The sequence below is a fragment of the Ceratotherium simum genome, chromosome 29 (genome assembly GCF_057802395.1).
Source record: "Ceratotherium simum simum isolate JZ-2026a chromosome 29, ASM5780239v1, whole genome shotgun sequence".
Classification (NCBI taxonomy): Eukaryota; Metazoa; Chordata; class Mammalia; order Perissodactyla; family Rhinocerotidae; genus Ceratotherium; species Ceratotherium simum.
The window spans coordinates 14,073,454-14,100,715 of NC_141928.1; the positions used below are offsets into that span (position 1 = coordinate 14,073,454).

Genomic DNA, 27,262 nt, shown 5'->3' on the forward strand with positions numbered 1-27,262 from the left:
GCATCCCTGTTAGATTCTTTCCACCATGCACACAATAAAATTAACTAGCAAGGTCAGAAGCATTGAATTTTTTTTTAGATTTTAGGAAGCTGTGAGAAAACACTTTATTAATAATCCACCTTGTTAGGAAGACAAGCATTTGAACTTCCTCATATTGAAAACGAGGAACTACACTATATTTTTACAGCTCTGGAAAAAATAGAGAAACTAAACTATATATTGTCATGCACCTATTTTATAATACCTTAATTTCTAAAGCAACTCAATTTTATAAACATTAAAACTAATTCAAATAAGGGGTCACATATACCATTCACTCTGTACTTGAAAAGTACCATCTCAAACACATTTGACAGTTCCAATCCTCTTCAACTTGGGAGTCAAGAATTTAAAGAGTGAGAAGGTACTTTCTACAATTATATTTTACACTTCAATTCCCAGGAACTATAGAGGACCAAAAATAGGAGAGATGATTAAAGGGAGAGTGTATAGGGAGCAAGGAACAAGATTGGTCATTTAACTACACATTTTTCAAGGATATCTCTCTGACAGGGTCAATGAATAAGATAAGAGGAAGAATAGGGTGCTGTCACTTGGAGAAAAAGATCTCCCTTCTGAGAATTTTCCCCAGGGCCCCTGTTATGTCTCTGTTTCTCAGACTGTAGATGAAGGGGTTCAGGATGGGAATGACCACTGTGTACATCACTGAAGCAATTATGTCTTTGTCATTGGAGTTTCTTGGTGATAGTAAAAAGTAAAATACCACAATTTTCCCATAGAATAGAAAAAACACAGAGAGGTGAGAGCCACAGGTGAATAAGGCTTTGCAGATCCCCTTGATTGAGGGAAACCTCAGGATGGTGGCCCCAATGTGGGCATAAAAGAGAGCAGGACACCAATAAATGACAGGATAATGACCAATTCCCCAACAGTGAAGATAAAAATCTCATTGAGGGAAGTGTCTGAGTAGGAGAGCTTAAGCAGGACAGCGAGGTCATAGAAGAAGTTCAGGATGGTGTTGTCAGCACAGAAGGACAGTTGAGCCAGGAGGAGAGTGTGGTACAGGGCTCTGGCACAAGAGAGGAGCCAAGATCCAGCTAACAGAAATATACACAGCTCCTCCCTCATGATGGTGGTGTAGTGTAGTGGGTGACAAATGGCCATATACCTGTCATATGCCATCACTGCAATAAGAAGGTTATCAATAGAGACAAAAAATAAGAAAAAATACATTTGTGTTACACACTCTGCATAGAGGATTGATTGATCCCAAATATGCACGTTTATCAACATCTTAGGGACTGTGACAGATGAAAAAGAGACATCAGTGAGTGCCAAGTGGCTGAGGAAGATGTACATGAGGGTGTGGAGGTGAAAGTCCAGACTGATGAGCAGGATGATGAGCAAGTTCCCCAGCACTGTGCTCAGGTACATGCCCAGGAACAGGGCAAAGAACATGCCCTGCTGCTCTGGCTGTATGGGGAGCCCCAGGAGGAGGAACTCAGACATGCTGCTCTGTTCGCCCTCCTCATGCTACTTTTTGCCCTTCTGGGAATGGAGAGAAATGAGAAATATCAAGAACTTATAAACACTGAGCATAGCAATTACTGGAGGGTCACATACTTTCTCCACCTGACTGTGTCAGTATATGAACAAATGTCTGCATTGCTTTCACCTTCAACAGAAATCAGGAATGAGTCATTCTTTTTTTTTTTTTTTTTTTTTTACATGTGGATACACTATGATTGACACTAGTGAGAGAGAGTAGTAAATAATATACAGTTTCTTCCTTTGGGGAGCCCACACCCTAGTGAACAACCTCATAGAGTACTGATTAAGAGCATGGCTCTGTGTCCAGACAAGACATATTGTCCAATAAGCACACATCAAGCTTATGTGCTTGAGTCTGATTCTTGCTTATCCCAATTATTGTTCTCTCTCCTTCCCTCTGTCTCTTCTCTATTATACACACACACACACACACACACACACACACACACACACACACACACACAAGTCACTTATAGCCTTATTGGGAGTATTGAAGAAATATACTATGTGCTCAACACATGAACTCACTTCGCACCATTAGAATGACTATTATCAAAAAGAAAGGAAGAAACTAACAAGTGTTTGTAAGGATGTGGTAAAGTGGGAATGCTTGTGCATTGCTGGTAGAAATGTAAAATGGTGCAACCAATGTGGAAAACTTTATGGCAGTTCCTCAAAAAATTAAACACAGAATTACACATGTTCCAGCAATTCCACTTCTGGGTATATGTCCAGAAGAATTAATTGAAGCATCTCAGATATCTGTACAGCCAGGTTGAAAGCATAGTTATTCACAATAGCCAAAAGGTGGAAGCAACCCATGTCTGTTGAGAAATGAATGGATACACAAAATGTTGTATATACATACAAAGGAATATTATCAGCCTTAAAAAGGAGGAAAATCCTGACACATGCTACAACATAGGTGAACCTTGAGGACATTAGGATAGGTAAAATAAGCCAATCACAAAAGTATAAACACTGCATGATTTCACTTACATGAGATTCCTAGAGTAGTCAAATTCATAGAGACAAAATGCAGAATGGTTGTTTCCAGGGGTTGGGAGGAAGGAAAATGAGGAGTTATTGTTCAATGGGTACAGTTTCAGTATGGAAACATAAAAAAGTTCCAGAGGTGGATGGTGGTGATGGTTGTACAACAATGTGAAGGTACTTAATGCCACGGAACTATACGCTTAAAAATTGTTGAAAAGGTAAATTTTATATTACGTATATTTTGCCACAAGAAAAATGTTTTAATTTAGAAAATACATCAGCAAGTGTTAATAAATCATTGACTAGAAACAGCAATCAAAAGGAGAGTGACCAAAAAATTTAAAAAAAAACATAAACTCATTATTTTGGCAGGATGAATGACCGAGATCACACATCAGGACTTAAAGATAACAAAGATATGAGGAGGCCATCAAGCATGATCAAGTAACTTCCTGAAAATGTGTATTTACATCTGTTGTCTCTCTCCCATATCCAGGGAAAGAGGAAGGGCCCAGGCCATAGTCCCTGAAGATTAGTACATCCACAGCAATTGACTCATAGAATTTTTAATAAATTTGCCAACAAATAACTTACTTCACATCTGTCATTGTCTCTCTCTCTCCATTTCCATCTTCAATGCTTCAAAATGCTGATGCTGTAGAACTGAGAAGTTATATCAGAATTCACAGGCATCTGATTAACTAGACAAGATTCCAAAATGGACCACACCATGTTTCCAAAAGTGGAAATGTAGAAATCATTGAAAATTAATGAAGAAAATTTGGGGCCCCAGGGAAATTCAGTAGCCTTCAAACCACAGGAATAAATTGCCACCAATTTAGAGATGACTTCACTTAGAGCTGCCTGTTTATGTCTAGAGCCGAGACAAGAGAAAAGTCAGGCTGTGAGCCTCTTTCACCAGGTCAAATTCATACACATATTGCTGTGTCAATCCCCTAGCCCTCTGCTCTACACCCATCCAAGGTGAGGAGAATTAAAATGTGAGTGTGCTGTACACAAAAACAGACACACAAAGTGACACACTGTCACATAGAAAGGAACAAACTCGAGATGCTACTTTTTGGCCCTCTTTGACCTATATTCATCCTGGTTGAAAGTGTAGAGGTTTGCATGGATTCTTATCAACTTACATACAACTTTGAAATGAATCACTATGTTACACACAACTTAAAAGACACATAAACAGGAATCTTTCTATACTGTTGGTGAGGATGTAAAATGATGCAGCTGCTATGGAAAATAGTATGGAGTTTCTCCCAAACATTAAAAATAGAACCACTACAGGATCCAGCAATCCCACTTCTATGTATATATCAGAAAGAATTGAAATCATGATCTCAAAGAGACATCTGTGCTCCCCTGTTTATTGTAGTACTATGCACAACAGTTAATTCAGGGAAACTTCTCAAATGTCCATTGACAGATGAATGGATAAATAGCACGTGGTATACACATACAATGGGATATTATTCTACCTTAAAAATGGAGGAGATCCCACCATTTGTGAAAAGATGGATGAACTTGGAGGACATTATGCTAAGAAAATTAAGCCAGTCACAAAGGACAAATATTGCATGATTTCACCTGTATGAGGTATCTGAAAGAGTCAAGCTCACAGAAGCAGAGAATAATTGGCGATTACCAAGGGCTAAGGGGAGGATAAACTGTAGAGTTGTTATTCAATTGATCTGAGGTTTCAGTTACGCAAGATGAGATAGTTCTAGAGACCTGCTATACAGCACAGTGCCTATAGTCAAGAATACTACATTGTGAACTTAAGTATTCATGAAAAGTGTAAATATAACATTAAGTTTTCTTACCACACACACACACAAAAGAGACACAAGGAAAATTTTGGAGATGATGGATAAGTCTATTCCTTTGATTGTGGTGATGATTTCATGGAAGTATGCACATGTCCAAACTCATCAAATTGTATACATTAAATATGTACATTTTTATATCAATTACACCTCAATAAAATTATTTTAAAAAGCCAGGCAAACACCACATTCAGTCACCCAGACAATTCACGAACCACACACAAAAACTCCACTACACACATTAAGAATCACATGTAGTCAAACACAACACACAAACATAGAAAGAAGCAACATAAACACACCAACACAAGGTCAAACACATGCATTGGCAAGATATTTCCAGCCACCCATAGTCTACTATCAACACTAAGTCTTATACAATAAGAATTTCTGCAATGATGGAATTGTTCTATATCTGCATTGTCCAACACAGCAGCACTAGCCTCATGTGACTACTGAGGACTGGAAATATACATAGTGCAACCGAGGAACCAAATTAATTTTAGTTAATCTTAATTTCATGGCCACACGGGGCTGGTAGCATCATATAGGTCAATGTGTGTGTCAGTTACCCACCCACTAAAAACAGATGGTTATGCAAGCAACGTAAACACACATTTTATCTCTCTCTCCTAGTACTGACGAAAACACACATATGTAGGCCAAGTGATTGTTCTCCACATTGTTCTGATCAATGCCAATTCTTGCTGGTCCAGGCTGCTACCTGAATACTTATCTCTTATGCATCCATGGCCTTAACGATTTTTAGCACCTTCCATGCCAATTTATAAGTACTAAAACAATGAGCAGGAAGATCCACATTTACAAACAGGACTAAGACCCATGGGAACACAACCCCAAGCTTCTGGTTAGAGGAGAAGCCAACAGAATTAATTGCCCAATTTCTTGCCTTCCTCTTGAGATGGATCATGTGCAGGAGCAAAAGGGGCTGAACAACAGGAGACCCAGGAGAAGTGACATGTTGGCCTCTCCTCTGTCAGGTCATGAGGAGGAGAGGCCATGAATACCTTTGATCTCTAGCCAAAGAGGCAGCAATGGAATCTGCTTATTCATACAACACAGAAGAGCCCAGAGTGTAGTACCAGCCCTTTAGATTCCCACACCACTCACCTTGAACTGTATTAGAGCACATATTCCACTGCCACCATTAGTTCCATTCATATAGAACCTCAAAAGACCCAGAGAAACCATAGTAATCTTGAGAAAAATGAACAAAACTGGAGGCGTGAAATGAACAGAGCTGGAGGTATAATTAATGCAGTATGTTACTGGTAGGAAAACAGACATGTAGACAATAAAACAGAATACAGAGGCCAGAAATAAACCCATGCTCATACCATCGACTAATCCTTGACAAAGACGCCAAGAATACACATGGGGAAAGGATAGTCTCTTCAATAAATGATGGTATACACATCTAATAGGATATTGGAAACTGGATATCCACATGCGAAACAATGCAAGTTGACCCCCAACAATATGAAAACAGCTATTTGTGACATCCCACGCCAGAGGCTAAAAATGTCTGCCAGCTTCATCAGCAACAGCATGGCCATCCAGGCATTGTTCAAGTGCATCTCAGAGCATGTCATGCCGTGTTTCTGTGTAAGGCTTTCCTATGCTGGTATACGAGTGACATGGATGAGATGGAATTCGCCGAGGCCAAGAGCAACATAAATGACCTAGTGTCTGAGTACCCGCAGTACCAGGATGCCACTGCCAAGAATGAGGGCAAATTTGAGGAGGAGGTAGAAGAGGAGGTGGCCTAAAATGTCTGGTATGCTGCAGAGTGTAGAAGCCATGTGAACTCCATTCATGCACAACCTGTTCTCTGACAGCCATGTCTCACTGTGTGTACACTTGCTCTTCTTTCTGTCGTGACATCACATGCTACACAGATTATGACTTTTGTGTATGGTGTTCTCTATCTATTCTGGATACTAGACACCTGTCATATATAAATAACTTACAAATATTTTCCCTTAATCTGTGGTTTTCATTTCATTTTCTTAATCCCAGAGGAAAAGCTTTAAACTTTTATGCAGTCTAATTTATCATTTTTTTCTTTTATGGATCACATAACCGATCTTTAAGTAACCTAAGTAAACAAAGATTTTCTTCAATTTTTTTTCCTAGAGCTTTATAGTTTTAGCTCTTATGTCTAGGTCTATGATCCATTTTGAGTTAACTTTTGTGTATGGTTTGAAATAAGTGTCTAAGTTTAAGGTTTTGCATGAGGATATTCAATTTCCTAGCTCCATTTGTTGAAAAGATTATCCCTTCCCCATTAAATTGCCTTCACACCTGGGTCAAAAACCTGTTGACCACAAATATAAGATTTATTTCTTATGAGGTTTATTTCTAGACCCTAGATTTTGTTGCATTGGTTTATATGTCTTATCATTACGCCAGTGCTACAGTTTTTGGATTATTGTAGCTTTACAGTATATATATATTTTTAATTTTATTTATTTATTTTTCCCCCAAAGCCCCAGTAGATAGTTGTATGTCATAGTTGCACCTCCTTCTAGTTGCTGTATGTGGGATGCGGCCTCAGCATGGCTGGAGAAGCCGTTCCTCGGTGAGTACCCGGGATCCGAACCCGGGCCGCCAGCAGTGGAGCGCTCACACTTAACCGCTAAGCCACGGGGCCGGCCCTACAGTATATTTTTAAATCAAGAAGTGAAATTTCTCCCACTTTGCTCTTTAAGTTAATTAACACATCCATTACCTCCATAGTTATCCTTTTGTGTGTGTGGCAAGAACACTTCAGATCCACTGTATTAGAAAATTTCAAGTATATAATACCATATCTTTAACTATAGTCAATATGCTGTATTTTAGATCCCCAGAACAAATTTATGTCACTGAACGTTTGCACTCTTTGACCAACATCTCCATAATTCCTTCACTCCGAGCCCCTAACAACTACCATTATACTCTATTTCTATGAATTTAACCTTTTTTTTTTTTTTTTATGATTCCAGTTATAAGTGATACCATATAGTATTTGTTTTTCTCGTTTGGTTTATTTCACTTAGCATAATGTCATCCAGGTTCATCTATGCAAATGACAGGATTTCCTTCTTTTTATGGCTGAATAACGTTCCATTGTATATAGATACGACACCATCTTTATCCATTCATCCACTGATAGACACTTAGGTTGTTTCCATGTCTTGTCTATTGTAAGATTTTGCATGTGAATAGCCAGTTTTCCCATTTGTTGAAGAGACTATCCTTTCCTCACTGTCTATTCTTGGCACCCTTGTCAAATATCAGCTCACTATATATGTGTGGGTTTAATTCTGGGCTCTCTATTCTGTTCCATTGGTTTATGTGTCTGTCTTTATGACAGTACCACATTGTTTTGATTAGAGGAGGTTTGTAATACATTTTGAAATCAGGAAGTGTGATGCTCCAACTTTGTTCTTTTTACTTAAGATTGCTTTGGTTATTCCAGAGGTTTGTGTTTCCATATGAATTTTAGGATTTTTTTCTATTTTTGTGAACAATGCCATTGAGATTTTGATGGAGGTTGCATTGAATCTGTAGATCACTTTGGATAATATGGACATTTTGACAATATTAAATCTTCCGACTCCTGATCACGTGTTCTTTCATTTATTTGTATCTTCTTTAATTTCTTTCATCAATGTTTTGTATTTTTCAGTATATAAGTCCTTCACCTCCTTAGATAAGTTTATTCCTAAGTATTTTATTGTTGTTAATGCTATTGCAAATAATATTGTTTTCTTAATATCTTTTTCAGATAGCTTGTTGTTCATGTACAGAAATGCGACTAATTTTTCTACATTGATTTTGTATCCTGCAACTTTACTGAAGTTGTTTATAAGTCCAACAGTTCTTTGATGGAGTCTTTGGAGTTTTCTGTAAAGAAGACCCTGTCATATGAACATAGACACAATTTTACATCTTCCTTTCCAATTTGGGTGCCTTTTATTTCTTTCTCTTGCCTAATTGTTGTGACTGGGACTTCCAGTCCTATGTTGAATAGACGTGGTGCAAGTGGGCATACTTGTCTTGTTACTGAACTTAGAGGAAAACCTGTCAGATTTTCCCTGTTAATTATGACCTTAGTTCCAAGCTTTTCATAAGTAACTTCAATTATGTTGAAGTAAGTTCCTTCTATACCTAGTTTTTGAGATTTTGTCATGAAAGGATGTTGAATTTTGTCAAATGCTTTTTCTACAACTAGGGAGATGGTAACGTGTTTTTTATTCTTCATTTTTGTTAATGTGGTGTGTCACATTAATTTATTTGTATATAGTAAACTATCTTTGCATCTCAGGAATAAATCTCACCTGGTCACAGTATATGATCCTTTTAACGTGCTGTTGAATTTGGTTTGCTAGTATTTTGTTGAGGATTTTTGCATCCATGTTCATCAGAGTATTGGCCTTTAGTTTTCTTTTCATGTAGTCTTTGACTGGCTTTTGTCAGGGTAATGCTGATCTCATAAAATTAGTTTGCAAGTATTCTCTGTTATTCAATTTTTTGGAAGAATTTAAGAAGGATTGCTGTTATTTGTTCCTTAAATATTTGATAATTTCAACAGTGAAGCCACCTGGTCCTGGGATTTTCTTTTTTGGGAGGTTTTTGGTCACTGAGTCAGTTTCCTTATTTGTTATTGGTCTCTTAAAGGTTTCAATTTCTTCATGATACAATCTTGGTAAGTTGTATGTTTCTAGGAATTTATCAATTTCTTCTGGGTTATAACCCAGCAAATTTACTAAAAATCATTGAGGTGAATTTTGTTATATAAAGTTGCAAAAAAAAAGATTGAATCAGAAATATTAACCAGTATATTAAATGAATAAAAACAAATGAAGAGTCCAAATATTGAAAGGTAGAATTCAATTTTTATTGTTCACTGATATTATTATGATGTACCTAAAATACCCAAATAATATACAGACAAATGATAAGAATAAACAAGAGAATTTAGCAAAGTCATATATTGACTTTGACATTGAAATTCAACTATATTTCTATATGGTAGAAAAAAGTGAATATGAAATTTAAATGATTACAAATTTTTTTAATTTCACACAAATATGAAATACCTAGGGAAAAGTTGAAAAAAGATGTGTAAGACCTTCTAAAATGACATATATATTGAAATAAAATAAGAAGATATAGATAACTGAAGGTATATAGCTTGTTCCCAGATTGGAGATTAAATATTTTTAAAATGGTAGTTCTCTCTAAGCTGTTGTATGTTTTGAATACCATCCCAAATAAAATATCAGTAGTTTCGTTTGTTTTTAATTGTTAAGCAGAATCTAAAATTCAAATGGAAATGCAAGACAAAGAAAGGAATCAAAATAACTTATATTCAGTCTTTGGCTTATGACAAAGAAAATATTGTAGTGGAATGGAGAAAAGATGGATTTTTTAATGAATTGTTGTATATCTATTGCATATTGATGTGGAAGAAAATTAATTTGTGTCCATATCTTAGAACGTACACCCAAAGGGAACCCAGATGTATTTATATTCACATACTAAAGGCAAATTAAGAATTTTTAAAAGTAAAAACCTAGAGGAATATCTTCAAGATCTTTTGGTAGAAACATACTTCTTAAATAAGACACAGAGTTAGCCACATACAAAAAAAATGGTTGCATATGCCTACGTTAAGCTCTGTAAACACTGTTCATCAAAAGACTGATTAAGATGATGAAAATGAAATCACATAATGAAAGAATAATTTCTCAATACATATGTCCAGCAAAAGGCTATATCCAGGATACATACAGAACTACAGGAAACCAATGAGAAAAAGAAAAAAACCACCCAATAAAACTGCAGCAATTGACTAGAAAGAGATCATTTACAAGAGAAAATACCCAAATGATCAATAAGCATAGGCGATGGAGATAAACTACATGAGTTATCAGACAAATGCAAATTAAAACATCAACATGGTACTTCTACAAGCTAATAAGAAGGTGTATAGTGGAAAAGATGGACAGTATAAATGTTGATGAGTAAGTGGACCACACCTTTTTATACATTACAGAGAGGAGTGTAAACTCATACATGCACTTTGTCTAACTTTTAAAAAATTATATATATTAATTAATTGAAATATACATAAATTTTCATCCAAAAATTCCATCACTAGGTATATGTACAAACCCCAAACAGGGAAAGCCCAAATGTCAATCAAAACTAGAACTTATGAATAGGTTAAATAATATAGATACAATCAAAAGCTATAAAGCCATGAGAAAAGTTAACTATAACTATGTAGAGCAAAACAAAAGTAGAAACAATAAAGAGGACATACTCTATGCTTTTATATAAAACAGCCAAACTGGTCAATTGTATTTGAAATCAGGATAATGGCAATCAAGTAATATGGTTAAACACATGGTTTTTTGAAGTCATGCATTTCTGAGCTTAGGTCTTGAGGGAGCTACCTAATAGAACTCCCTGGGCTTTAGTTTGATTCTCTGTAAATATGAAAAATATTAACACCCTTATAACAAGATTGTGCAGAGGAGTAATAAATATACATTTAAATGCTTAATGAATGCCAGCTGTGATAGTTACTCAATTCTTTCACAGATTTTACAGTTTGGTAATGTCTGAATTTCTCGCACATGAAAATAAACGAATTTGAGTGGTACTATGAAAATTCATTTTAGTATGTGTTGGTATGAGTAGCAGATAGAGAGGGTTATAAAGAAAAAATGGAGATCCAATACTTCTTTTTTTTTTTTTTTTTTTTTTTTTTTAATTTTTTGTTTATTGCAGTAACATTGGTTTATAACATTGTAAAAATTTCAGGTGTACTTAGAGCCCAGGGAAGTGGCTCCAAAGTCTTGCAAGCTTGCAGTGAACATCATCAGGCTATAGGAGGGCTTGTAGTTTCACTGCAGAGCATTAATACACAGAGTTCAGAGAGCAGGTATCGAAAAAAGAACAACCTGATGAGCATAAAGATGAGAGGAAACATAAAATGAGGGCAAGAGAGGAGTGGCTAATAGTTAAAGGGTTGTTAGTAAGAGCTGGCCAAGTTACAACTGCTGAAGGAGACACAGTCTGCATATATGCCCATGACAGTGAGATTGAATTAATGATACCAAGGAGTGTCCTTGGTCCCGAACATGTTCTGTAGAATACGTTTCACATTCTTATTCCTCAGGTTCTGGATGAAAGCCTGGGGGTGACAACAGTGCACATCACAGAAGCATTTATGTCCTTGTCTTTGGAGTTGCATGAAGATGAGAAAAAGAAAACATCTGCAATAGTTCTACAGTTTAAAAGCACTACAAAGAGGTGGGAGCCACATGTAGACAAGGGTTTGCAGATTCCTTCGTGTTTTTACTGTAGTAACATTGGTTTATAATGTTATATAAATTTTGGGTGTACATCATATATTTCAATTTCTGTATAGGTTACATCATGTTCAGTACCCACAAACTAATTACAATCCATCACCATGCACTTGTACCTAATCACCTCTTTCACTCTCCTCCCTCCCCCTTCCCCTGTGGTAACCACTAATCTAATCTCTGTCTCTATGTGTTTGCTTGTTGTTGTTTTTATCTTCTATTTATAAGTGAGATCATACAGTATTTGACTTTCTCTCTCTTACTTATTTCACTAAGCATAATACCCTCAAGTCCACCCATGTTGTCACAGATGGCCAGATTTCATCCTTTTTTATGGCTGAGTAGTATTCCTATGTGTTTATACACCACATCTTCTTTATACATTCATCCCTTGATGGTCACCTACATTGCTTCAACATTGGTAGCAGCATATTTTCAAGTACCATCTCTGACCGGGCAAGGGAAACAATAGAAAAAACAAACAAATGGGACTACATCAAACTAAAAAGATTATGCACAGTAAAGGAAACCATCAACAAAACAATAAGACAACCTAACAATATGAAGAAGATATTTGCAAAACATATGTCTGCTAAAGGGCTTAATCTCCAAAATATATAAAGAACTCATACATCTCAAGAACAAAAAAAAACTACCCAATTAAAAAATGGGCAAACTATGTGAATAGATATTTCTCCAAAGAAGATATACAGATGGCCAATAGGCACGTGAAAAGATGTTCAACATCACTAATTATTAGGGAAACGCAAATCAAAACTACAATGAGATATCATCTCAGGCCCATCAGAACGACTATAATTAATAAGAAAGGAAATAACAAGTGTTGGAGAGGATGTGGAGAGAAGGGAACTCTCATACAGTGCTGGTGGGAGTGCAAACTGGTGCAGCCAGTGCAGAAAACAGTATGGAGATTCCTGAAAAATTAAGACAGAACTACCATACGATCCAGCTATTCCACTGCTGGGTATTTATCCAGAGAATGTTACTGGGTAGGTCAACTGAAATAAAGCCCAGTTCGAGGGACCCGATGGACCCAGGACAAGAAGTAACCAATTTGGCATTGAGGGACAATATTTGATCATCAATGCTTTCTATCAAAAGATTAAAAATCAAAAGAGGAAAATGATAATAAAATATTTATAAATTAAAGTATATGGGGAAGCCATTCTTGTTTGAACTTGTTTTGGCCTGAATTTTATTTGAAATGAAGAAGCCTGACTTGCAGCCTGTCAAATATACACTGTTATCTGCTTTAATCATTACTCTAAATTTAAAAATGTACTGTTTGAAGGTAAGAATCACTACATCCCTTCTTATGATGCCAGTACTCTTTAAAAAATAGGAATTAATGTCTCCCTTCCTGTGACACAAGGGCCATCTTGACCTGCTGTGTACACAATAATCTGTAAGGATATTCTTCTTGAACACTTGAAGGAATGTACCCCTGTCATGCTTGATGTACATGTCTTTGTTTTAAAATGGTATATAACTGACCTGAAAATCACTCTTATCCAGAGAGCTTTCTGCCCTTGAAGGATGCGACTTTCTGGCTATATTCCTCAGTTTGGCTCTGATAAAACTCTCTTCTTTTCTTTACAATAGAATGATTATTGATTATTTGCATCAATACCTTGATAGTGAGCCATCATTTCCTTTCCACAACATGTTTACTTACTTGCTGAATCTTTGAATATATGTTAACTAATTTCAGAATCTTGAATTCATACCACTCTTAAGAAAAAACTAACTTCAGTTCAAAAACTTTGTTTACAATTTTTCTTTATTATTAGAGAATATATTCAAAATTCTGCATTCAACAATTACTTAGGTTACTTATGTTATGCTCCCCTTTACTCTAATTATGGTAGTAATTTGAAACATAGTTAGGTTCATTTGTTTTCTTTTATTCTATTTTGCTTTATTCCTCACCCTCTTCTATTTACTTTTTTGTAGGTAAAACATAACATGGTCAAAACTGTATGAATAAATATATTCATCTCTTCACCATTTCTACCCCATTCCCACCCACTCCGCCTTTTCTACCCCATTCCCACCCACCTACTGTAGGTAAGCAATCTCATTAGTTTCTGACTTATTCTTTTTGTGTTGCTTTTTGCTCAAATGGGCAGATAAATGTATATTTTATTTCCCCTTCACTTTCCCACAAAAAGTAGCATGGTATAGGTGCTTTTTTTACACATTTTTTTTTCCATTTAACCATATATGCTGGAAATTTCTCTGTATTGATTAATAGATATCTTTGTCATTATTTTTTCACAGCTGAAAAGTACTCAATTGCATTGTTGTTCCATAGAATTTCCTTTTGGAGTCCTAGAATGAGATAGTGGTGATGAATGTATATGCCACTGAATTGTATGCCTCAAATGGTCAAAATGGTAAACTTCATGTTATGTATATTATACTAAAAGGAAAATATTTTAAAGAGAAAGTAAGAAGTAATATCAACATAAAGCATAGAAGATAATTATAAAATAATAATGTATGATTAATAAGTTAATAGATGGAGAATGGAATAACAAAATAAACACTTAATAAAATGGGAAACAGAGAAAAGCATTATGAAACAGAGGTCTCAAACAGAAAAGATATGGTAATGTGGAAATATTAATTAAAATATATCATGATGACATTAGGTGTTAACAGATCAAATTCTCCAGAAATATAATGATTGCCAATTTGCATAAAAAGAGCAAAATCCAACTTTACACTGTTAACAATGGACATATCACAGACATAAGGATATAGAAAAGTTTAAAATAAAGTGATGGAAAAGAAATACTATGAAAACACTAACCAAAAGCAAGGTGGTATACCCATATAATATCAGAAGAAGTATAGGAGATGTTAAAGTAGGAGTCACTGTAGAGATAAAGAGGAATATCTCCTAATTATAAACGCAATGGTGTGCTGTTAAATGCACAAAAAATGACTTTCTTTCTCTCTCTTTTTTAGAAAGCCTTGATCTGTGTGTTTTCTAATTTCCATAGTGTCATTATTCGCATTATGGCTGATTTCAGTCTCCCAACATAATGTCACTGAATTTGGAGTTGGAGAGAAATATGCACAATCAGCTTGAAGCCAATGAAGGTCAAATTCAGCACACCACTATATAAAGAATCAGTCCGTCAGGAGCAGATCATGATGTTAAAACTGTGTGTCCTCAATGATCTAGCATAAAAAATGTAAAGCAAAAACTGTTATATCTAAAAGGAGAAAAAGGCAGCTCCACAATTATAATTGTGTGTCATGTTTTGCACAATAATTTGTACATATCTTATAAGAGATGATGAGAGTAAGCAGAAAAAAATAATTAGGAATAAAGAACATTTAGCAATCCAAGTAGCAAACTGGACCTAGGTAACATGGTAGCAACACTATATGTTACAGACGAGTGCATATTCTTCTAAAGTTATAGGGAGTTGTCAAACACACAATAATTTTAGGAGGTATATCTCACTGTGCTCATGACTGCACTAAGAGGATTTAGTGATTGTCACTTAAAGAACTTAGCCCTATTGACAAATATTAATAGGGCCTGTTTTATGTCTCTGTTCCTCAGGCTATATATGAAGGGGTTCAACATGGGAGTAACTACTGCATACATGACTGAAGCAATTATGTCTTTGTCATTGGAGCTCCGTGATGATGAGAAAAAGTAAACACCTGCAAGTGTCCCGTAGTATAAGGACACCACAAAGAGATGGGAGCCACAGGTTGAAAAGACTTTAAAGAGTCTCTTGGTGGAGGGGACTCTCAGGACAGTGGACCCTATCCGGATATATGACCCCAAGATGCTACTCAAAGGCAAAAAGAAAAGCATTCCTCCCTCAGTGAAAATGACCATCTCATTAACGGAGATGTCTGAGCAGCTCATCTTTAGGAGGGCAGTGAGGTCACAGTAGAAGTGGGGGATGGTATTGTCAACACAGAAGGACAGTTGGACCAAGAGGATGGTGTGCAAAAGAGCATGTGCACAACAGAATAACCAAGACCCAGCTACTAAGGAGACACACAACTCCTGCCTCATAACAGTTGTGTAGTGGAGTGGGTGACAGATGGCCACATACCTGTCATATGCCATCGCTGCGAGAAGGAAATTATCAAGACAAGCAAAAACTAAGAAAAAACACATCTGAGAAATGCACCCCACATAGGGGATGGATTGTTGCTGAGTCTGCATGTTCATGAGCATCTTTGGAATTGTGACAGATGAAAGGGAAATGTCAGAGAAGGCCAAGTGGCTAAGGAAGAAGTACATGGGGGTGTGGAGGCGAGAGTCCAGCCTGATGAGAAGGATGATGAGCAGGTTCCCCAGCACTGTGGTCAGGTACATCCCTAGGAACAAGGTGAAGAATAAGACCTCCCGCTCCAGCGAGAAGGAGAGCCCAAGGAGGAGGAACTCCGACATGCTGCTCTGGTTCTCAGTCTTCATAGTGCTCTTCTATATGCTGGGGATGAAGAAGGTTTGGGAATCTCAGGAACTTAGAAAAGATTATCAGGACCATCACATCTCATCTTGTAATTCTCTGGGAAATCAATGAATTTTTAATTACACTCATTAATTTCTCATATATGTGGATGTGTGTATCTTCACTCTATCCCAGTCTGGCTCCTGTAAACCATCACATCCAAAAGAAGGCAACAAGACCTTATTGCACAGAAGCAAGAAAGTGTTCATCGTTTTATTCAACCATTATTTATTGAACACTGAGTCTGAACATGAACTTCTACTAAGGACTGCAATTGCAGCAGTGAAAAAGAAAGGCAAGGTTCCTGCCCTTTGTGAGTGTAGATCTTGATAAGAATAGAGAGATAATTCACTACACCAAGACAGAGCCAAATCATAATAATTCACTGTGACAAAATTAGAAGATGAGCCTCAGCAAACTGGTATCACTTGTTTTTGCCTTAAAGTAACGTGAGACCCCAATATTGAGGAGGTCTTGTTGGAGTATTGTCACATTCCTCCTGTGAACCTCGCTGGGTTCCATTGACCTAAGGCAATAAACTAGTGGTCACTTGAGAAGTGGATGGTCATTTAAAACCAGAATAGTCCACAAACTCTCTTTTTTAAGAAGGGTGAACATTTTGATGAACATTTGGGTACTAGGCTACAAACTTTACCTACATTTCCTAATTAAATCCACACATCAGACTTACATTCCCAGATTAAAAAAATACTTTCAGAAGCACTAAAAATGTATGTGCTTTTACCATTTCAGCTCTTAGAAGATATAGAAACAGAAATGATATAAATTTTATATATATATATATATAAACTATAATATTTCCATTTTTTAGGTTAAAAATTATAATATATTGACTACTTCATGAAGTTCTATCTAATATGTTTGTGTGATCAGATCCATCTCTTAACCACTACACGTAGAAACTTCCTACATCTTTGGTCAGGAGCACCAGACACCCTGTGTTGATTTAGGGCTACAAAGAAGCCAAAGTAGATCAAAATCTTCTCAGTTTCCTGCCCAGGTAGTTCCCTTCATTTATACTGATCTATTTTCCAATTGACAAAGGACTCTCACATTCATTATCATTTATTCAAACAGTAAATATTTAATGAGGTCCTGTAAGTTTCATGAAGCAAGTATAATGACTTCCATTTTATAGATTGAAAACTGAGGCCAAAGATTTAAGTAAGTTTCCCAAATTCTTGCCACCATTTGATAGGGGTTCTGCACTCTAACTTCACACAGCAGGATGCTAATGTGTCTTTTCCTGGGATATTAAGTGAAGGGTTAAAACACTCTGAGTGACACAGTCACACTCAGATATATGATAATCACTATTTCCCTTTCAGAAACAGGGATTTGCTTGCCACTTTGGTTATTTCAGTCAACGGTGCTCCAGAGGAAGGTACTAAAGGAAATATTTGAGTAGTGGGGGAAAATCAAAAGTCCCCAAAACACATACAAATCACACACACATCGCTGATTGTGGATCCAAGCCGCCTGTGACCAGTTCCCATCCTAAGGGTTGGACAGTCAATATGTGGTTCAGTTCATAAACACTCATGTACACACAATTCATAAATAAAACCAAAGTGAGACATACACAACACACAATGATGTACCATTCACCCACAAACAAACTCACAATGCACATCAAAACACCTGGTCACCTGACGCACACACTCAACTCACCATATATACATAACTCATCACTATCACACACATCACCCAAAACACACAAGGCCACACAGAGTGCAAAAATCGCAGAGGAAATGCATGTCAAGAATACACATGCATACACAGCCACACAGTCACCACAACAAGGAGCACACACACTTCCGTTACTGAGAATGGTGCTTCAGCCCCTTCTGACCACACATCCTTCCCAAGGAAGGGATCAGCATGGGACAGCGAAGCCTATTCACACAGGCACAGTCATTAAACCACCACCAACCCATGACCGTGGTAACACGTACATGGTAACATAAACACAGACAAAAGGAACAATATACCTTCCTTCTCTCACACATGGGTGTATCACCCACAAACAGAGATCAAAGCTACACTAACCTACACTGCTGAGTAGAGGTTTAAACCCTCTGACCTGGTTTCTTTGGTGAGGTTGGACATCTTCTTCTCCAGCAGTAGAGAAAACAATCTCACTCCTGATGCTGAGCTCTCATCTGCTCAGCTGTGGCACCCACCCAGTGGGGGAAATGTCCCATCATAATAACAGAAGGCAAATATTTAAGATCACAGGCATGAACCAGGAGGCCCTAAATCGTATGTTAAGAGGCTGATAACTGGATCTATATGCACTAAAACAGAGCCCAGATTGAGTCTAACTCAGGAAAAAAATCAGACTGTGAGTCAGATACATAGCACACACCCATGCATGCAATACTCAAACAACGTGAACACAAGCATACACACACACGAACACCCATGAACACAGAGATACTCATACACAAACCCACCAGCACCAAGGCATGCCCATCACCAAGTTCAGATTTCCAGCTCCCTCAGATCTGTGCTCATTGTTGCTGACCTCAGAAACCTGCTCCAGACTGTTGCCCAGATCCTCAGCTGATCTTCAGGAGAGTCAGAATCCAGACAAATAGAAGATATATCTGTGGCCTCAGCACTTCTACAGATTTTCATGTTCCTTCACCAACTGTGGAGCAATGAGCAAACAGATAATGTTTTAACAACCATCAAGAGGAGAGAAACAGTGTTTCCAGGCTTTTGGGTCAGGGAGGAGTCACTGCAGGCTAATTGGCCAAGTTATTGCTGCCCTTTGGGGAGCTGTGTGTCCAGAAGCTGGAGGGGAATGGACTCCCAAGCGATGGAGTCTCTGAGGCCAGGTATACTTTTCTTCTTGGTCATGATTCCAGCTTGGACAAAGTTCTTTTTCTTTTTAAAAAAGATGTAATAATGGCTTGTTTACAAAGGTCTTGGCCAGTTTAAGGGAAACTATTAAGGGATGGTGAGGCATCCAGGGCTAGCAGCAGTGGGAAACAGGTGCAAAGAGAGGGAGTGGTGATGAGAACCTAGTGGGACACATAGGGGTAGGAGAGGACCGCTGGACAGGAACTGTGAACAGCCATGTCAACCTATGATCAAGTAGGGAGGAAAACAGGAGAATAAATGCAGTTCATATTCTGTTTCTGACAGAGGCTGCAATGAGAATATTTTGGAAGATCATAGTTGTCTGCCTAGATGCTAACTTTAAATTTAGAGCTAGACCTGTAGGATATTCTATTCTGTCTCATTGAGTAATGATGGACAAAGGATTCTTTTTTTGTGTGTGCGAGGAAGCTCAGCCCTGAGCTAACATCTGCCAATCCTCCTCTTTTTGCTGAGGAAGACCAGCCCAGGGCTAACATCCATGCCCATCTTCCTCCACTCTATATGGGACGCCACCACAGCATGGCCTGACAAGTGGTGCGTTGGTCCGCGCCCAGGATCTGAACCCCAGGCCGCTGCAGCGGAGCGCACCCACTTAAACTCTACATCATTGGGCAGGCACCGACAAAGGCTTCTTTTAACTTTTTATTTTGAAATAATTTCAGACTTACAGAAAAGTAAAAGTAATACAAAAAATTCTCATATACATTTGACCCAGATTCCCCAAAAGTTAATATTTAACCATTTTTGCTTTATTAGTATGTAGGTATACACGTATCTCACATTCCGCCTATAGATCTTTGGCAGGTACAACACAGTGCACATTATCAGAAGGCAGCTTATATCAATCTTTCCAATTACTGGGGGTTTTGAATATTGGTCTATTAATTAAGGTGGTGTCTATAAGGTTTCTCTACTGTAAAGTTACTATTTTTATTTTCGAAATTAATAAATATAACCTGTAGATATTTTGCAGTTATATAAACATGCTATTTCTTTTTAAAATTTCAATCACTTTATATAACATCATACTTAATAAGAATGAAGTAATTCTTGCCTGAAACAATTATTGTAATTGTGGTGGCCAAATGGTGATTTTTCTCATCCCATCAGTCGTTGTACACATAATAGTTCTCTGTAAGAGAGAAGTTTCCCTTCTCTACCATTTGTTTTTTTACATTAATTTATTTACATCATTATGGATTCATATAGTCTCATTTAATCTCTGAATCATAATCCATTAGAGTTATCATTCTTTTTTTAAATTATTTTATTGAGGTCAAATTGGTTTATAACATTGTATAAATTTCAGCTGCACATTATTATATTTCAGCTTCTGTATAGACTGCGGCATGTTCACCACCAATGTTCTAGTTTCCATCCATCATCATACATATATGACCCTTTACCACTTTTGCCCTCCTCCCACCCCCTTCCTCTCTGGTAACTTCCAATCTGTTCTCTTTATCTATGTGTGTGCGTGTGTTTATTGTTATACTTTTTGAAACTCAAGTTATTCGAGATTAAGTATTCGGGACCCCCTTTGAGCTGGCTCCTGTGTCCCCACTATTTGCAGAACACTTCCTTCCTTTAGGGTCAGCAAAATTTTCCCAGATCATCTTTGTATTTCCTGGCCCCAGCCCTGGAATCACCCATTGCTCTAAGGCATTTGGGCTCCTTTTAGAGAAGAATGGTGTTTAGAGAGAAAATTTGTTAGATATGTTCATCGCTTACAAGGCATATACATACATATATACATATATGTATGTATGTATATGTGTGTGTATATGTATCATAGAAGGAAGTATAAACAAGAAACTAGTTGAAATGGTTACTCATAGAAGGTGGGTTTGGAATAGGGTGAAAAGAATGGGGGATGAGAATAGAATAAATATTGATATATAATACATAAACTTTAACTTATTCATTTATGTATTAAAAACCATGAGTTCAAACTGACGTCTCCAATTCCAGTGCCACCAGAGTTCTTCCCAGCCTCTCCTTTTCCCTGTATGTGGTACCTTTCTCTGATCATGAGGGGTCATTCCCTTCTTCAACAACATATTTACTTATTCACTGAATCCTAGAATAGGTGCTAAGTAACTTCAGAATCTTGAACCCATATCACCATGAATGACAAAATTGCTTAAAACAGCTCAATATTTTTACAGTTTTTTTCTTTACTGTAACGGTTTGTAGACAAAATACTGCAGTCAAGAATTACGTGGGTTAGTTATTTTAATTTCTACTTCTCTCTAATCATATTATTTATTTGAAATATAGTTAACTTGATTTGCTTTGCATTTTTTTTTCCTGAGCAAGATTTACCCTGAGCTAAGATCCACTGCCAATCTTCCTCTTTTTGTATGTGAGCCACCACCACAGCATGGCCACTGACAGTCAAGTGGTGTAGGTCTGCACCTGGGAACCGAACCCAGGTCATCAAAGCGAAGTGTGCCTAACTTAACCACTAGGCCACCAGGGCTGGCTCAACTTGTTGTGCTTTTATTAGATTTCTTTGTTGTTTACCATTCTTTTTTATTTGCCCACTTTTGAACAAGCAAAAGATAACCTGGTCAAAACACACAAATAGGTACACCCATCTCCCCATCCTTCCCACACATTCCCACACAGCCCTTTTAGAAAAACAAACTCATTAGTTTCTGACTTCTTCCTGTGATACTTTGCTCAAATGAGCAGATACAAGTATACTCTCTTATTTCTCCTTCATTTTTACACAAAAGGTAGCATGTTACAGGTACACTTGGACTCACTGCTTTCTTCTATTAACAATACATCCTGGAGATCATTCCAAAAAAAATAACAGATATTGTCACCTTGAGAATAATAAGAGCTATAATTATAAATTATAAAAGTAGAATCTACTAATTGCTTTAGATCATGGACCTGTATGAAATAATTGACTTTAGTTCCTAACATCTTAAGGAGGAATATTGTTTAAAAGTTTAGATCCCTTGTCTGGAGATTTGAAGGAATTTTACACAAATAAGACAAGAATGGAGAGACAGGAAGGGCCCGAGGCCTAGGAATAGTTATTGACAGGTTGGAGAGGCAGCCTCATTGCAGCAGAGAACCCTCCGCAACAGGAATGGCCTACAAAGATGATTTAAATCTCTCATGTGACTTCAGAAAAATAGTTGGCATCCTGTTACAAATACCGTGCCCAGTGTGGCATAACAACTAGGGTTATAGAGTTGAAAAAAAAAAAAAAAAAGACTCTCTCCAACACTTTGTACCTGGAGACTTATCCCAATGGATCAGGGCATGAGCTTGCACTCAAGACAAAATGCTAATATTTTTGCAGGGAAAACTGAATAATAATGTAGGACTGAGTCTAGGTAAGAAATATACTCAGTAAGGTACTCCAAATAGAAACTTAGAATGAGGGCCTAAACATGGAAATAAAGTGAAACTTCATTTTAAAACAGTAACTGTCCTGTGGGAACATGGTGGATAACAAGAGAGAGGCTGCAAATTGGATTTCATCAGAGGAACAGGAAACCAGGGTATTGAATTAAAATCAATTTCATTGTGAAGATGACACACAACTGTCCATTTTTGGAAGGAGATTAGAAATGGCTGGGTCTGTTTAAGTATGACCCATTTTATGTTCAGGTTGAATTCTAAAAATGGAGGAACTGGTGAACAGGCAGTTTTGTCTGTCAAGATGTGAGTTTACTGGTGAAGAAAGATCCAGGGGAAATGAGGCGGGATTGACAAATGTCTAACTCCTGATGACTACATGCAATTTCTTGAACTGACTATGCAGTTGCAGTACCTCCATACAATTTCTGCTTTCAAAATATCTTTTTTTTTCCTGTATTAAAATTAGGTAGGAAGTCCTCAGGAGTTTTTACTTCTTTTTTTCCAACTATTATGACTTTAATTGATGTCATTAATCTAGTTGATTGGTGAATATATTCACCAAAATGTTGATTAGTGAGGATTCTGGTTTTGATCCTTATCTTAATAGAAATGCCTCTACTGGTTTATTATTAAGTACATATTGGCTTTATAACTAAAGAATATTATTTTATTATGTATAATAATATAAATAATATAATATACAATTTATTTTACATAAAATATGTACAACATATAAATATATATTCATTATATATAATATACATAATATAACATTGTACATAATAAAATATATTTATATATATAATGTATATTTCATTTAATATATATTATATTAAGAGAGGATCCACCAATTCTTTTTTTTTCTTGATTGTTATCAAATTCTGTTGAGGCCTTTTCAGCATCTATGGAGAGAGTTATATGATTTTTAACCTAAGATTTATTAATTTGTTGTATTATATTAAGGATTTTCTAATAATGAACTAACTTCAAATTCTTGTGAAAATCCCACTTGGTTGTATGTATTATTTTACTAATGTGGTGTTGGGTTCTATTGGCTGATATTTTACTGACTATGTTTGCATGAATAGTCATATGTACTGTCAACTTGAAATTTTATTTTTGTACTTCTTTATCATGCTTACACATCGATGTCATATTTGTTTCATCCATAAAACAAATTAAGATGTTTTCTTTTATTTTCAATGCTGTGGAACAATTCATGTAGCATTCAGACTATGAGGTCTTTAACCATATGTAGAATTCCCCATGAAATCGTATGGGCCTGCTTCCATTTTATGCAGTAGTTGCTTAATACCTTTCTCCATTTATTCTACAGAAATTGAAGTGTTTAGACTTTTTATATCATACAGAGTCAGCTTTGCTAATATGTATTTCCCTGGAAAATTATCTAATTCAACTGAGTTTCCAAATTTATTTTCACAGAAGTGTCACATTAGGATTATTCAGATAATCCCCATAGGATATTGTTTTCTTTGGTGTTTTCTAGTTAAGTCAATATCCAATTTTATATTTACGAATCTTATGAATACCTCTGAATTTTCTAGTTTTTCCTATAGTCACTTTCCTTCTGCCTAAAGAATACTCCTTGTTGTTTCTATTAGTAAAGTTCAGCTGGCAATTTTTTCTTTTCAGTTTTTGTTTTTCTGAAAATAATTTTATTTCACCTTCAGTTTTGAAGGACATATTTGCTAATGTAGTATTCTAGGTTTGGCAGACTTTTTTTTCCACTTTACTAAAGATGTCACTCCTTTGTCCCTTTGATTTCCTTCAATCTTTTACTGCTGCTCTTGTTAAAAAGTGAGCTCCCAGTATTATTAGTGTTTTTTGAGTGTGATATTTGTATAGATATAGTTATTTCTCAATCTGGATCCTCAGGTCTCCCCCAAAAACTTGGTTGCATTTACTCTTCCCACTCCTACATATTCTGAGCATCTTACGTAGGCCTCAGTAACTAAGAACCACATTCTACTCATCACCCACAATTGTGCCCAAGATAGAGAACATTTATAGCACCCCAGAAGGTTTCTTCACATTCCTTTCTTAGAAGTAATTAAAATATGGAATAAAACAGCACATTTTCAAAATCATATCATTTCTTCATATTTATTAAAGGTAGACAAACTCATATGAGCCCATAATTTAAAGTAAATTAAGTTAAAAGTCATTGAAAGTTTATTGTATGTTAGCTTTTTAAAAATTGAAAATTCGATTTATGTAAGCAAAATTTTCTGTGATACTCCTTTTGACTGCCTCCTTACCTTGACCCTGGGAAGCCAAGAGAAGAAAGGCAGGATTTTCTTGGAGATGGTGGGACTGGAGGAGCTTCCTTCATCACTCTTGTCAATTGACATCCTCACTGCCCCCACCCTCAATGAGCATGTTGTAATAAAGCATCATATATTCTAATCATTGTTAATAAAATGTGGAATCATTGAATTCCATCTGGGTAATAAAAGCTTGCACATGAGGGATACATAGATGGATGTGGGAAAGGTCAACCTCCCTGGGTTGTATGTGCAGCCAGATTAAACTGGACATTCAGAATGTCTGTCCAGGTTTAATAGTTTCCTCATTCATTTGAATGTGTAATTGCTATAGATTTAGTGATTGTGACTTAAAGAAATCAACCCTATCAAAAAATATTTCTAGAGCATGTTTCATATCTCTGTTCCTCAAGCTGTAAATGAAAGGGTTCAGCATGGGGGCTGAACCATATACATTATACCATATGGTATAATGTACCATATACATTACAGAAGTAATTATGTCTTTATCATTGGAGATAGATGATGAGGAGAAAAAGTAAACACCTGCAATAGTCCCATAGTAGAAGGACACCACAAAGAGATGGGAGCCACAGGGAGAAAAGGCTTTGAAGAACCTCTTGGTAGAGGGAACCCTCAGGACAGTCATCTCTATCTGGATATAACAGACCAAGACTCTAGTTAAAGGCAGAATGAAAAGCATTCTTCCCTCGGTAAAGATGATCAGCTCATTGAGGGAGGTGTCTGAGCAGCTACTCTTCAGGAGAGCAGTGAGGTCACAGAAGAAGTAGGGGATGTTATTGGCAGCAAAGAAGGGCAATTGGACGAAGAGAAGAGAATGCAACAGGGCATGTGCACAGCAGAAGAACCAGGACCCAACTAGCAATGAGACACAAGCTCCTTCCTCATGATGGTGGTCTAGGGGAGTAGGTGACAGATAGCCACATACCTGTCATATGCCAACACTGAAAAAAGGAAATCGTCAAGACAACCAAACAATATGAAAAAATACACTTGTGAAATGCACCCTGTGAAGAGGATGGACTTTTGATTAGTATGCCTGTCCATCAAAAATTTTGGGACAGCAGGGCCAGCCCCGTGGCTGAGCAGTTAGATGCGCACGCTCTGCTGCTGGCGGTCCGGGGTCGGATCCCGGGCGTGCACCCATGCGCCGCTTCTCCCGCCATGCTGGGGCCATGTCTCGCGTGGAGCAACTAGAAGGATTTGCAGCTGTGACATGCAACTATCTACTGGGGCTTTGGGGGAAAAAATAAATAAATAAAATGATAAAAAACAAAGCAAAACAATATTTGGGACAGCAATAGATGAGAAAAGGATATCCGTGAAAGCCAAGAGGCTAAGGAAGAAATCATGGGGGTGTGGAGGCAACAGTCCAAGCCTGATGAGCAGGATAATGAGGAGGTTCCCCAGCACTGTGGTCAGGTGCATGCCCAGGAACAGGGCAAAGAGTATACCCTGCTGCTCTGGTGGGATGGGGAGCCCCAGGAGGAGGAACTCAGACACACTGTCTTGGTTCTCCCTCCTCATGCTGTTCATGTCTCTACTGGGGATAAAGGAAAGTGGGAAAAGTCAAGAACCTAGAATTAACCAAAACATTATAGCAATGTCCTTTTAAGTGAAAATTATTATTTTTAACTATACTTCTGTTTATTTCTCACACCTGTTGATACATAAATCACAAGTCTGTCTCATTTGGAGTCCAATGATACGTCATACCCCACAATACCTAAAAGATTTCCTTCCATGGGATCCAGAAGGCATTTTTTTTCTTTTATTACACAAAATGTATTGAACAGCAGCCTTGTCCCAGGTACTGTGCATGCACAGAGTACATAAGAGCAAATGAGAAATGCAAAGTCTCTACATTCAAGGAGTTTATATCTTCATATCAAGCCAGGTCAAACCTCGGTAACTGACTGTGGTAAAACATGAGATGGGCACTAGAAGACAAGTATCAATCAGTTCTTTTTAAGGAGATGTGAAACTCTGCAAATTGGAATAAAATCACTAAAGCTTTGTTTACAGGAATCAGTCTCACTTGGTCATGGTGTATGATCCTTTTAACGTGCTATTGAATTTGGAGTAATCTCAGGAACATGGAAAGGGTGATCAGGACCGTCACATCTTATACTGTAATTCTCTGAGAAAACAGAAATTTCAAATACAGTCCTCTTAATTTCTTACATCTGTGGATACATGCATCTTCACTCTTTCCCTGTATGGCTCTAGGAAAACATCACACCCAGATACAGATGACAAGACTTCATTGCACAAGGGCAAGAAGGCATTCATTGTTTCGTTCAGCTATTATTTATTGAACATTGAGTCTGTATCAGGACCTCTACTAAGGAGTAAGAATGCAGCAGTCAACA

At 37.0% G+C, this 27,262-nt stretch overlaps 2 protein-coding genes across 2 annotated transcripts; both read right to left on the reverse strand.

Moving 5' to 3' along the window:
* Positions 1-589: 589 nt before the first annotated feature.
* LOC106800017 (olfactory receptor 1J4-like) lies at positions 590-5,603 on the reverse strand. Its single transcript, XM_014781940.1, is given in 3 exon segments — positions 590-880; positions 883-1,533; positions 5,523-5,603. Coding segments are annotated over 3 exon segments (1,023 nt in total).
* A 9,711-nt stretch (positions 5,604-15,314) lies between these two features.
* LOC106800736 (olfactory receptor 1J4-like) lies at positions 15,315-26,417 on the reverse strand. The gene is made up of 3 exons (XM_014781937.2): positions 26,191-26,417; positions 25,696-25,956; positions 15,315-16,262 (listed from the first exon to the last, which is right to left on the reverse strand). Exon 3 carries the CDS (start codon positions 16,251-16,253, stop codon positions 15,315-15,317), a length of 939 nt encoding a protein of 312 aa, XP_014637423.2. The 5' UTR covers positions 16,254-16,262; positions 25,696-25,956; positions 26,191-26,417.
* Between the last annotated feature and the right edge of the window lie 845 nt (positions 26,418-27,262).

Coding starts and splice junctions, on each gene's coding strand:
- LOC106800736 (XM_014781937.2), bottom strand. CDS start 16,253: ATGAAGACTGAGAACCAGAGCAGCATGTCGGAGTTCCTCCTCCTTGGG.